General features: G+C 35.4%; 1 protein-coding gene across 2 annotated transcripts in view; it reads right to left on the bottom strand.

Annotated features, from left to right (window-relative positions):
* The window catches only part of LOC134841252 (E3 ubiquitin-protein ligase RBBP6-like), a 52883-nt gene that overhangs the window by 13245 nt on the left and 25659 nt on the right, over nt 1-13979 (bottom strand). For both annotated transcript variants that reach the window (XM_063857121.1, XM_063857111.1), the window contains exons 7-10: nt 8886-9010; nt 8152-8360; nt 4701-4863; nt 2675-3194 (exon numbers count right to left, since the gene is read on the bottom strand). In XM_063857121.1, coding sequence (XP_063713191.1) covers nt 2675-3194; nt 4701-4863; nt 8152-8360; nt 8886-9010 — 1017 coding nt within the window. The remainder of the gene's footprint in view (nt 1-2674; nt 3195-4700; nt 4864-8151; nt 8361-8885; nt 9011-13979) is intronic.

Below are 13979 nucleotides of genomic sequence, written 5' to 3' on the forward strand. Positions count from 1 at the left end.
TTTTTTTTGCAGTTTTTAAAAAATCTAATAAAACGCTAAGCTGAAAAAAACTTTCCTTGAGTAAAACTCAAAAGTTACGGCTTAAATTCAGCTCTTGTAAACTTATTTATTCGCTCGAGTTAAGACCAAAAATCAAGAACTTCAAACCGGTTTTTCTCGACACAAGAAAAAATGTTGGGAATTTGTTTATGTGGTTCGAATCAAGACTGAAAGGACTTTTATATGATATATGATTTTTTGTGATACCTAAATTTGCGTGGAAAACAAAGAAAAAACTAAAACACATCCGAATACAAAGTTCCTACCCATTTTCAATAGTCGGAACAATAACGGATAATGACGTATCACAAGAAACTTGTTATTACATACTTGTCACGGGATTTATTCATATGTCAATTCACTGTATACAAAATCCGCAAGAATAACTATTTTTCAGAAAAAATCCCAAAAAAGAGGTTCAGGCAAGACACTTCCGATATTTAGATGAACAAAAAAACATACAATAACGATTCGTAACTAAGAGTCCACCATGTGTTTCCTGGCTTTCATACTTTTGCTGTTCGATCGTTGAATTTGCTTTCTTTTAAAAAAGGAAATGAACTGCACGTCAAAAGAAATCTAAGGTCAAACCGCAAAAAACCGAATTAATTTGAGCTTAAACAAATTTTAAGACATTTTTTTTAAAAAACGAACACCAATACGAGTCTTCAATGCAATCATTATTTATATTTCATGTTATTTGCTTGAAACTAAACTAATAGAGGACGCACCAATGGAACACAAACTTAACATCAAATTTCAAATTAGGTTGTAAATATTGAACTGATCTTATAACACAATCGTTAGTTATGTACTTAAGCTGTTATTAATTAGTTCTTGAAGCTGTATCTCTTGCCTCTCCATTATTGACGAAAAAATTATTTAAACACAGATGAGCTTCACTTTTCAAACACAAACGAGAAAATACAAAACAATCAGTCCAACAAGAATCAAAAAATGAAAGAAATTAAAAGGTACAAGTCAAAAAAACTTTAGCATGCGCCAGAATCGGAAAGCAGACCTCGAGATTAAGACTCTACGAAGAGTCGAAGCTTTGCTTCGCAAACATAAGCAAGAACACGGCAAAATCAGCTCTAAAAAGTGCAATAATAAAAAGTCGGGTACATCTGAGAATCGAACCTGCGACCTAGATATTAAGTCTCCCACACTAACCTTCAGCCATGGACGCTTAATAGAGATCAAACACTAGCCACAAATAAAGCAGAGAACAGATACTATGCAATTTCCAATGCTACACTTAAATTTCCAAATAAATGAACACTTTTAAAAAACACTTTTATTTTCGAGTTGGGTTAGAAAAAAAGAAGGTCCGTAATATTACACTACGCTGACGGCCAGTGTAAACATCGGAGCATCTGCGCCGTGGGCTCTTAATTAGCGTCAAACATCAGCCACCAAAAACAGATACCAAGATATGATGCCAATGCAGCCATATTTGCCTTCCTTTTAACAAAGGAAATGAGCTGAACTTAAAAAAGAAATCAGAAGTCAAACCTCGAAAAATAAATTTGAGCCTGAACAGGAAAACGAAAAAAAAAATCAACGCGACCATTTAAGAGTCCGCACAACGTCCATCAACTCTTCATAATTTAATTTCCAAAAAATATACTTTCTATTTAGTACTTCAAAGATATTAAGAAATTAAGCACAGCAACCGGAAATTTATGTTAATGTTTTCCGCTGTCTCAATAACTTCAGCCTTTTTTGAGAAAATTTTATGAGCGCACATCGGATCTGTAGCATGGTGTCCGTGCACATGCTAAAACAAAGTTTGCGGAACTAAGAAAAATGACCACCCGAAAATTAGTTGCTCTAATTTTAGTTCAGTAGTTTTCCAAATGAAGAACTACGGTATTCAAGACTTAAGTAAACGGATATTTGCCGAGCGATATTTTGACATTCAATTTCCGCCTCAGTCTCGCTTTATTAATGTAGACGCCCGCATCTCGCGATATAGACTTCAATCTCGCGATGTTAATGAAGACCATGTCATAACGTAGCCATAGAAAACCTTTTTCTTTTCGTTTGATCCAATAATGTAGCTGCAGTTCGATTAAAATTCTGTATATAGGCCTAATAATATGGCACTGATAACATATGCTATGAGTATGATCTCAATTATAATGCTTGCAGAAGCTCAAAAAAGTAGGTTCTCTTTAATCTGGATCGAGTGCTGGTTAGAATGACTGTACGATCATCTTAACTGAACAACCCATACCATCTCATGAGGACCTTACTGAGCTTCCAAAAGGCAGCACTTCTCATACTGAATTCCACTAAATAACATGTATTTTTAGTTCTAAATACACCGAATTAAATCAAGTCCAGTTCATCAGTTCTTAGACTTTGCATCATTGAAACTTGCAATCAATTTCTTAAATTTCCTCTTCGTTCAACTTTCCGACATATAGCAGAAGCATCGGTCCTCGGAACAAAGAAGCATAAAGTTGACAAAGCTGTTCAGTAGCCAGATTCAAAGATTTCCACAACTGCATGACGCGATGGCTTGATCAGATGCCCAACCGATGCGGCTGATGATTTCGAAGCTCGCACGTAGCACAAGCAGCAGCTCTCACCAGGACAAATAATTAAAGCTAATCAACAAAATGCTTACCTTGTTATTGTTGTTGTTGACATTTGAAGCATCTGGCGATTTGGTCGCTTGATGCGAGGACGCGGCTAGAAAATCAGGCACTGAACTGCTAGTTTGTGACTTAGTCAAAGAAGCATTGGTAGAAATGTATGGTAAATTATTGGCAGTAGTAGCTAGAGCAGCAGAATTGTTTTTAATTCCAGTTTTAGCTACATCATCCCAATTAATAGCCCCATACAGGTCAGAGAGAGTCTTTGACATTTCTTTAATCAATCCGCTTCCTAATCCTTCCTCTCTCGCGACTGCGCTACTCTCATTCACTTCCTTCTCTCCGCCAGCAGCTGTTGCAGGATTGACAGAGACGAGTCCATCTTCTTGTTCTATCTCCTGGATCACCTGCAGTCGACTGGATAGCGATTTCGATCTGGACTCGTTCATGCTGGGATCCACAGCTGTTTCCCCCTTTTGCGGAGTTCTGCTGCCATGGTGTGGCGAACTGTTTCCGGAAGGTGTGTAGTGCGGGGAAGCACCAGGAGATGTTCTAAACATTGTATGATTATGACAACAAATTACCCATATCGAACTACAAAGTAGAATGAGTAATGGGGAATCGGTCGCGGTCCCCAACTCTAACTCGAAAAAACTGCCCATTTTAATCGAAAGGTCGCCCCCACACACATTTCAAATTTCAGTTTTGAAAATTAACTTTAAGTTGTCCTTAAGTTGAAAATTTGCATTGTGAACACATTTGCTCTTTACACCTTCTATCCTAAAATCACGCATTCAGCCAGAATATTACGAAAAATAAGTTGAAAAAAAAGTTGAAATGTAGGGGGAGTGGAAAAGAGTCCATTTTTGTGGTTATTTATATGGTTTTGAGATATGTTGTCTCAGCCATGGAAGCAATGATAACGGATTATGGCGAGCTTCAAACCACCGGGTGGTTTGAAGCTCACCATGATCTGCTATCATTGCGCTTCCAAGTTTGAGGCAACATATCCCAAACCCATAAAAACAACTACAAAAACCGAGTGTAGGCCTTAAAAAAGGAACAACAATGGTATGATTTGATGAATTTTAAATCTCGCAGCTTCTTCCTTCCCTTTAAATCACATAGTCATAGTTTTTAAAATAATTTTGCTTGCTCAGGCCTTTTAAAAAATACGACAAAAAGTAGTTCTATACAGCGCAATAAGAAAAAGTAGAAGTAAACCTCGAATAAGTAAAAATTCGGCTGTCTCGGATTCGCCCTAGAGGCTATGAGTCTCATGCACTAACCTCTCAGCCACGGACGCTTAATGAAACACAAACGCTGTCCACAAATAGAGCAGAGAACAGATGCTATGAAATTTCCATTACTTAGATCGTTTATAGCAAAAGTGCCACCAAATAAGTACACACTTTTATTTGCGAGTTAGATTAGAAAAAAAAGAAGGTCCGTACTGATGCACTAACGCTCGCAAGCTCGCTAGTGTAATGATCAAAATGGGTCGAATGATTCATCATATTAACGCTCTTTCAGTGGTGATTCGAACGACATTCAAAAAATTGACCCAGCATTGAGAAAAACACGTTTTAAATTTGGGATTTTTAGTTTAATTCGAGCGAATAAAGCGAACGAGTAGGCTTACAGTAGCTTAATTTTATAGCTTAAAAGCTTAAAGTAGCTAAAATTAACCCTTAGAAACTTAGTTTTACTCGAGTAAAAATATTTTTTCAAGTACTTTAGCGCCTTTTTGGAATAGGAAACTTCAAAAAATCGGAAAACTTCAAAAAAATTCAAAAAAATTTTAGATTTTTTTTGTTAATCAAGTAGTTTTTTAAGAAAGGAAGTTAAACAATTTGCTCATTTTACTATGACTGTCGAATATGCCTAAGCTCTAGTTTTTGGATCAGATCCTTTTATCACAACACGCAGAGAAAACGACACTAATTTGAAAAAAAATGTATTTTCTTTGTATTTTTTAAAACTATGGTCGGAACATTCTGTGCTACTTGCACAGTAACTGGATATCCTTGTTTACATTATATTTCATTATCAACTGACCCCATTTTGGCGGTTGAGGTAGATGAAGTGATTACTCCTGAGTCGTTCTGCCACTTGATAACGGCGTCCCTGAGACTCTTGTTGGGGATGAGGGAGGTGACGCTAATTGTTGAGGCACAGACATAACACTTCTTCTCATTCTTCATCAGCCGATCCGAAATGCCTGAACACAAACATTTACTGTTCAGTTGGTTTCCTGAGAACTAATCCAATCCAATCATCTGAATTAATGTTTTTAACAAAGTATGAGCCTCGAATCGAACCAGGTACTGCGAAAACTATAGAGTTGAACATAGTCAACAGACAATTGGAAACACAGAGGCGAGGCTGCGCTTCCCAGACCCTTGCGAAAACACGGCCAAAAAGCAGCTCTATCAAGTGAAATAAAAAAAAGTAGAAATAAGCCTCGAATTAGCAAATTCTAATGAACCAAAAAAATGATTTGTTTCAAACAACATAACAAATATGAAAACTCGATTTCAGACATTTTCTAACTGAAAATACCTCGTAATTTTTTGAAATGCATTTCAAAAAATTACGACTTTATACTTTGCGATTTGTTACATTCAAAGTTAGTGTGGATGCCTTCTGTTTGTAATCTTCCAAGTTATTACAAGCATAATTGTGTCTATTTGTGTATTTGCTGTCACTTTTGCTTAACCGCATTGGCAATTTATAATCATTTGTAGCTGCTTTATTCGTGACTAGTGTTTGTCGGTTGGATTCAAATCTCCGACCTACTGCAATCAAGAGATTTTGAGTCTCACGCACTATCCTCTCAGCCACGCAAGGTTAACAACCGACAAACAGTACTCAAGAATAAAGCAGCTACATGTGCTAATACCTTGCCAATGCGATTCAGCAATAGTGGTACAATTTTGCATGTAATAATTAGGAAAATAACAAACTGAAGGCATCCACACTAACTTTGCATGTAACAAATCGCAAAGCATAAAGCCGCATTCTGTATAAATTATGCATTTCAAAAATTGCGGGATATATTCAGTTAGAAAATTTCTGAAATCGAATGTTCATTATTGATACGTTGTTTGAAACAAATCATTTTTTTCCGATTCACTTGATGAACTTAAAATGCATCAACTGTGTTTACTTATTACTAAACGAAAGTCAAGCTGTAAAGGTGCCTCACCATTCTTAGGGTGCCGCACCAATATTTGCGACTTAAGTTGGAAAAAAAGAAGGTTCGTACTAATACACTCGTTTTTTTCTGAAGGTTCGTACTAATACACTTTTCTTTTTTTTTGAAAAATATCACCTTTCAATTTTCGTTGCAAAAACAGATGCTCTTCAAGTCCTTTGATTTTCTAGATCACCTTATAATTGGCAATTAGGCACTTTTTGATGAAATTAGCCCAATTTGAGAAAATCGGATTTTTAGGAAAAGTACGAAACTAGAAATCGACCACGTTTTTGCACGCCATTTCAGCTTTGATAATTGGAGAGTGTAAATGAATTTGAATGGAAACATAGCCAACAGACAGTTGGAAAAGAGTCAATGAACGCAAGAAAACAGAAAAAAACACTGACTTGTTTTTTTGAAAAAATCTCAGCTTCTTTGAAGTAAAAGATGGCTTTAAAACTCTTTGATTTTCTAGAACAATTTTATGATTGAAACTTTTTTGATAAGAACAATCTAATGAGAAAAAATTGGATCAAGGTAAATTGTTTCGCTGGGAGATCTGAAAATTAAATTCCATTTTTGAAACTAGAAGTCAATCAATCACGTTTTTCGTGACCTTTACACTTTTGCTGTTCGATATTGGAGTCTGCCTTCCTTTGAGCAAAAGAAATGAACTGAACTTGATAGGAGAGTCCAACCGCGAAAAAGTAAATTGTGCCGGACCAAATTTTAGGGCTTTTCCTAAAAATAAAATTAAATATCATCACGACCTATGTAAGAGCAGGGGCGAATATAGGATTTTCTCTCGAGGAGAGATTTTCAAAAATTGTCGAAAATTTTGCCGACCTTTTTTTGGGTTGACCAAATTGTCTTTTTAAGCTCTCCCAGAGTACTAAGAAAACCCTATTCTGACCAAACTTTCTTGGCCTCAGGCAAAATTTTGAAAAAACAGGGAAAAGGAAATTTTTGACCAAAAAATTGCACTTTTTTGACGCGCGCTTCTCCCTCACAATTATTAAAAATTGGCACAGAATTTTCCTTTAGAAAAATTTAAGGGTCCGTCAGCCAAAACTGCATATCTCAATAGGGGGACCCTTTCTGTTGGCGGGGAGACGAATCCTTGAGGGGGCGTTCGCCCCCCGCGCTAAATACGCTACTGTATAAGAGTCTGAACTAAATCATCGACTCTTAAAAAAAAGAGTCGACTTCGTGACTATAGCATAGCCATCGGAAGATTGCAAAAATTTTCATGACTCAGGTAAACAGAACACAACGGATTTTTCTCAATTTCTAAATTCATTTTATAATCAAATTTTTTTTTGATAAACACATCTTTGCTAAAAACGGATGAACATGTTATCTGCTTCATTCCACTCGAAACTCTGAAAATAAACTTAAGTTTCGAAACTGTAATTCACTAAAAAACTGTGATCCTTTCATATTAGTGGAAAAGTTCCCGCGGTAGATGAAAAAAAAAATTATGGTGTTTAAAAAGTTTAAAATATGCATCACAAAACAACCCAAATGGGCAAGAAATGAAAACAAGACTGCTCGTATCAGGGCGAAGCCCTGAATGTTCAGACTGCCTCTTAAGGTCTATGGAGCATTAATAACATGAAACGTTTCAATGTAATAAAAAAAAATTTAATTTTATGTAAAAGCATCCCCCCACACGTCTTATTAAGTACAAAATGATAAATTTTGCGCCTATTAACAAATCAATTATGGCATTTTAGCTTCCTTCAACCCATTTGGAACGATTTCTAAGGCGTATTACATCTCCGCTTACGCGTTAATAGCGCGAAATATCGCGCTTTAATTGTCCCAAATTTGCCAAAATGGCAAATTTTAAACCCACATAACTTTACGAAAAATGATCACAGGTAAAATATCTTTTCAAAATTAAACTCAGGACAACAATACTTTGAATGATATTTAAAAATTCCGTCAGCTAGTTAAAAAGTCAAACTTTGTCGAAGAAAGAAAAACCAAACCGAAGCACAAATATTCCGTTACTTTCGTTATGAAAGTGGGAAAAATTAGGTAGCCTCATTCATGGAAAAGGCGCACACTAGCAGACCAAATACCGTGTGTTCCGACATGTTTTCCCTGACAAGAAATCTTTTCGAGGCCCTTAAGATATCAAAAACATGGAAGAAAAACACGCTGTTTCATGATTGATCAGAACAAAACGTAACCTTCGTTGACGGGATTTATAAACGTATGCGTTCAAGCATAAAAAGCATAATCGGTGAAATGACGCGATGTGTGATTGTGGGACACCAATTAACAACATATCTATTAACTAACAGTCGTCGCAGAAGCTCTCTCCACAGCAGGGGGTGATTACAGCCATTCTATATGGTCCCTCACACAGCTGACATCTGTACGAGTCAGGAGTGTCTGATGCACCTGCAGATGACTCAGCTGTCAGTTTGTCCACATCCTGGCTGTTTTCCTCGTCTGATTCATTGTCTATGAAGGGCGGCTTTTCTGTTTTGCCTTCTGATATTGCTTGGCTAAAATAGACAAACAAGAGTAAAAAAACTGAAATTTCTGGAGGCGATAAGTACAGTCGAAAACTTACTTTTTTACAGGCCCGAAATATTGCAAGTCTGTCATTAAAAATGAACCGTTATTTAAACTATGTAAATATATCCCGATACTTTTTCCTTGTCAAACTATTTTCCATGTCAAACTATTGGTTTTTCAAGATACTTCACGATAGGAGTAATGATTCAATCAAAAACTCATGAATTCAGTTTTCCAGTCGTATCGCAAGGTAAGTTTGGCAAAACTACTGTTTCACTATCGATATTACAAATCAAAACATGACTTAACATGCTCAATCGAAAAGTATCAAACGGACTCAATTCACAATTGACAGCTGCGATAATGTAACTTCCAATACAATACGAGTACTACAAAACACGCATACTTAATCTCAATAAATAAACTAAATTAATAAAATTATTTCTCTTATCCAGATACCATGCCCTAATCATTCATAGCCCTCGTTCTAAATTTAAGTCGCATGTACTTGCCTGTCGATAATAGGAACTACGTAGTCTCCGGTTGCTGTGAGCATAGCCCCTGGTGTGTCTTGATTGGCTGGTTTTGTGTGTATCATGGGAATACCAGTCGCCTTTTTCACAGAAGGAATTGTGGTCTATGAAAAAAAAAACATTACTAAAATACAACATAACTAAAAAAGTTGAAAAAATTAAATGTTGAAAAAACTAGAAAATTCTCAAAACCGAGTTTCTCGATTGAACACAACCTGACAATTGGTACGATAGTTTTCGCCTAAAGTCAAAAAGTTTCCAAAAAACTGCGTAAGTTTCTACACTTTGACTTGTTTGAAGGCCATAATTTTTTTCTTAAACAAACTGGGCACGGCCAATTATAAACGTAAGCTTTCAACAACGTATTGTTTCGATTAAAGCTATGATATCAGATTTGGCAGAATAGCTAGCAGAAAAGTCCAAAAAAACGGACAAAACTCCGAAAAACGGTCAATATTTTAAAAATGTCATTCCCGGAACCATAGTTTTTTGTGTAAAAAACAGAGCGGAGCCGCTCATGTAGCAGGAATTTAAGTAACCTAATGTGAGATTTGGGAGGGTAGTTTTCGATTTAAAAAAAACCAAAAAACTTTCAAAAAAAACGGTCAAAAAATCAAAATTCCCGAGGGCCATAAATTTTGGCGTCAGAAAAAGTGGGAGGTGGTCGCATAATTTAATGAGCTTCTCACAACCCCTTCTTAAAATTGAAACCAAAATATCGCAAGAAAGCTCAGATATCGCAGGAAGTTTTCGAGAATATTCAAAGAAATTTGAAAAACGGTCAAAATCAAAAATTTGACTTTTGCGAGGGCGAGAAATTTTTGGATAAAAAACTTTGTAAAAGACCGCTAAAGCAGGATAGCCTCCCAGTGCCCGTTAAATCCCTTGAACCCACAATATCATATTTGAGATGTTAGTTTTCGAGAAAAAAAGAATCACAAAACCGTCAAGAATGAAAAATTTGACTATTCCGAGGGCCATTACTTTAAGTGTAGGAAAAAATTGGGCGTATCCGCTTATGCAGGGGAGCTTTTCTAAACAGTTTTAATCATTTAAACTAACAACTCAGATTTTAGAGGGGTAGTTATCGAGAAAGCCACACTTTTTCGAAGGCGGTAAACAGAGGGGTCAAGTAGAAAAAGACTTCAGGGGAGTATCCAGGCACACAGGGAATTCACAGGTACACAGGTGGTCTTAAAATTGATATCTTTTTATGAAACTCAGTAGCAGTGTATGAGACAAACAAATATTTTTGCAAAACGTGAAAACATTTTTCAAAACGAAAAAATAAGTTTCAACAAACCGAGTAGTAAACATACAACCCACTTGAAAAGTGCAGAGGGAAGTGTTAAAATTGTGTTTCACTTGAAACGACCCAAAATTAGGTCATTAGGCCGATGAAAATAGGCCGAATTAATTTGGGCTGAGGTTTTTTGTAAGCGAAAAAAAAAGGAAATACGAAGTCAGGGTAATAAATGACCAGACAAATAATTGGCCGACAACTTTATTTGAAACGGAATTTTTCCCGTTTGAAAAAAAACAGGTCCTTCTCAGATTCCAACCAAGGACCTTCCAAGGCATAATCGTTACCTCCAGGCTTAAGTGACTGGGAACGCAAAGAAGTTTGAATTCATTTTAAACCAACATACAAGTGATTGAAATGATTTTGTTAAACGAGTTAACGCGGGAAAAAAGTCTATAATCCAGTTTGATAACACTTGCTAATCGCAAGCGTAATCAGCGTAAAATCGAATATTAAAGTATCGCTGAATAAGAACGGGAAGCCTAATAAAATTCTATCAGCCAAAATTAAGTTTTTTCTGGAATTAATTATTTTAGGCCGTTGAACTGGTATATGCTTTTTTGTCTTCAAATTATTGCAATCGGAAAGAATCGTTGAGAGGACGCCACTTAATGCTTTCTTTTGAATAAAAAAAACGCAAAAACCAAAAAAAAACATTTACTCATATTCAATAGACAGTTCCAAAAAAGTCAATGAACGCAAGTAAAACGAAAAAAAAACTGACTTGTTTTCTGAAAAAATCTTATATTTTGAACTTTAAAGAAAAACATAGCCAATCGAAGATTGGAAAAGAGTTTTCCGAATAAAACATGTTCTAAAATCTCAACTTGCCAATTTCAAAGAAAAAAATAGATGCCCTTTAAGCTCTTTGACTTTCCAGAACAATTTATGGTTGGCGCTTTTTTGATAACATGAACCCAACTAGAGAAAAATGGATCAACAGGTGGAATCTAAAAACTAAATTCCCCTTTCGAAACTAGAAACCGTTCAAGTTTTACGTGCCATTTCTACGATCAGATTTGGATAGTGCTATTTACGTCACTTTCAACAGATGAATTTCAATTGAACTCATATCAACCTAAGTGAATTTATAAATGCATCATTAAGTATGAATGCATATCTGTAGTTAGTAGACTTTTAAGAATTTTACTGAAAACAAATCAGCAAACCTATAAAAGAGTCTTCATTACGATCATTACTCTTAAAAACATATTGCCTTAAAGGTCTTTGAATTTCTAGAAAAATCTATGATTGACACTTTTTTGATAAAACTAACCCAATTTGAGAAAACTGGATCAACAGGTAATTTTTTTATTCCGCCGGGAAATCCGAAAATTACAATCCACATTCGAAACTAGAAGTCGATCATGCTTTTTGTGACCTTTACCTCTTTGCTGTTCGATAGAGGAAGTTTGCTTTCCTTGCAACAAAATGAATGAACCGAACATAAAAAGAAATCAAATGTCACACCGCGAAAAAAAAATCAACACGACCTATATAAGAGTCTGAACTACGTTCATCGACTCTAAGCAAGACAGTAGTCGCAGAAGCTCTCACACAGCATGGACGTACTACAGCAATTCTATTTGCTCCCATACCCAGCTGACATCTTAACTTGAATTTTGTACTTGAACTTGACCATGAACATGTTTTAGATGTTTTCCGAGATAAAAAAACAACAACAACAAAACCTAAAAACATTTTTCACGTGGTCTATAGATAAATTATACTAACTCAGTAATATAGCCAACGGACTGTTGTAAAATTGTCAATATATTCAAGTCAAACGCAAAATTATGACTTCATGAAAATTTTTGCAACTTTTGAAATTCGGAGAAAAAAAAATCAGATATACTTATTAAACTCACCCAATCAGAAAAAATTGAATCACTAGGCAAAATTTATTTTAGAAAATTATTCTCGTTTTATCACGCCATTTGTACATTCTCACGTCAAACAAAATTGACAGAAAAAAAGGACTAACAGCCAACCAAATTTCCCAACAAACAAAAATGGTTGGATAAGAGTCAATGAACAAGGAAATCGAAAACGATGATTGAATTTTTTGGGAAACAAATTTTGAATTAGTTAAAATATCACATTTGAGCTCTTCGCATTTCAAAACAATTTATGATGGGCACTTTTTCCGTGATACTCACCCAATTACAGATCAATAGTGGACGTTTTTATTCCGATACAAAATCTTAAACTTAAGTTCAGTATTCTAAAACCATTCACGTATTAGTTCAATTTAACAACCCCCCCCCCCAATTAGACCAAGTTAAGATCCTCCACCCCAGCGTTGAATTTACATGGGGCAGAACAGTGCCGAAATACAACAGTGCCGAAAAAAAATTAAGTTCAGCAGTGCCGAAAATGAAAACTTTGTTCAACAGTGCCGAAAATATGAACAAAATTCAATATATTAAGTGCGGCAATCAAAAATTAAACGGCAAAAATTTACCATCTTAAGTGGCACTTAAAGATTATGGGAGATAAAATTTAGACGTTTTGCCGCCAAAATAATTGTTTAATTTGTACTTGGAGACTTTTTGGCGCCGAAATTGGAGTGATTTTCTTTGATAATTAGCGTCAGTAATTTCTCGATCTTTCGAAATTGCGTCAAAATTAATCTGAAAATTTCCCGTGTTGGATGTTAATTTTGCCCCATGTATTATCCATTCACGTACTAATAGAGAGCGGAATTTGTCTTCCTCTTTACAAATGAACTTTAAATTACTTGAATTCAGAAATGATCATAAAAATTTTAAAAGACGCGCGCGAAAAATCAAATTTGAGATTGGCCTTAAGAAAAGAACGCCTATGACCTAAACAGGTGATAAATCATTTCGAGCATCAAGACTTAAAACCAGGGTCTTCTTACTTATTCCGCCCAAAAATCAATATTTCAACATTTTGAGCTGAAACCATTTTGCTTCGATTTCTAATTCTAAATTTGATTGGCTAATTCTAGCCAATCAAGTTTCAGCACCATTTCAAAATGTTTTGTTCACAACTTTAAGTCGACTTATAAATAAGCCGCATCAGCCAAAAACTTTAATAAGCTCGATACCTATTCAAGTTTGATATCTATTCAAGTTAGATATCTATTCAAGTTTGATAGCTATTCAAGTTTGATAAGATAACCTGCATAGTTTTACCTAGACCATAATAAAAACTCAGAAAATAGCTACAGGAAAAATGCCAAACATCTGCTCAAAATTCGGCCTTGTTAGAAATCGGCTAAAAATTGAAATAATTGCATTTGTAATAACCAAACGAATCAGAGTGATTAATGTTTTTGTTGGTGGAATCCCTTATACCGGAAGGACCGAATGCGCGAAAATAAAAATCAGCCAATCATATTTCAGTAATCTAAAATTTGGAAAGAAAGTAAATATTTCCAGCGACTGAATATTGATATTGGCCGAATATAAAAACGGCAGAAATATGCAAATTTTTCAAATTGTCACTGACCGCTGCCGAATTGGAACAAATTTTATATTTCAAGGGTTTCGTTAAGAAAGAAGCGAAATATTGCTTCATTTACTTCATTTTAATTGAATAGCAATTGCTCCTTTTTAAAAATTGACTTTCGGCTAATTTTGTTTTCGGTCCTTCGCCCACGAGTTTTTCGCCCATTCGGTCCTTCGCGCGTGAGAATAACCCCCGTTTTTGTTCTCTGTATTTATACATTGAGTACTACAAAATTGCAAAAGTTGTAAATTTGAGAGGAATAAGTAAAAGACCCAAAAACCTTTCTTCATTTT

Source organism: Symsagittifera roscoffensis, chromosome 1, assembly GCF_963678635.1.
Source record: "Symsagittifera roscoffensis chromosome 1, txSymRosc1.1, whole genome shotgun sequence".
In the NCBI taxonomy this organism is placed as follows: Eukaryota; Metazoa; Xenacoelomorpha; order Acoela; family Convolutidae; genus Symsagittifera; species Symsagittifera roscoffensis.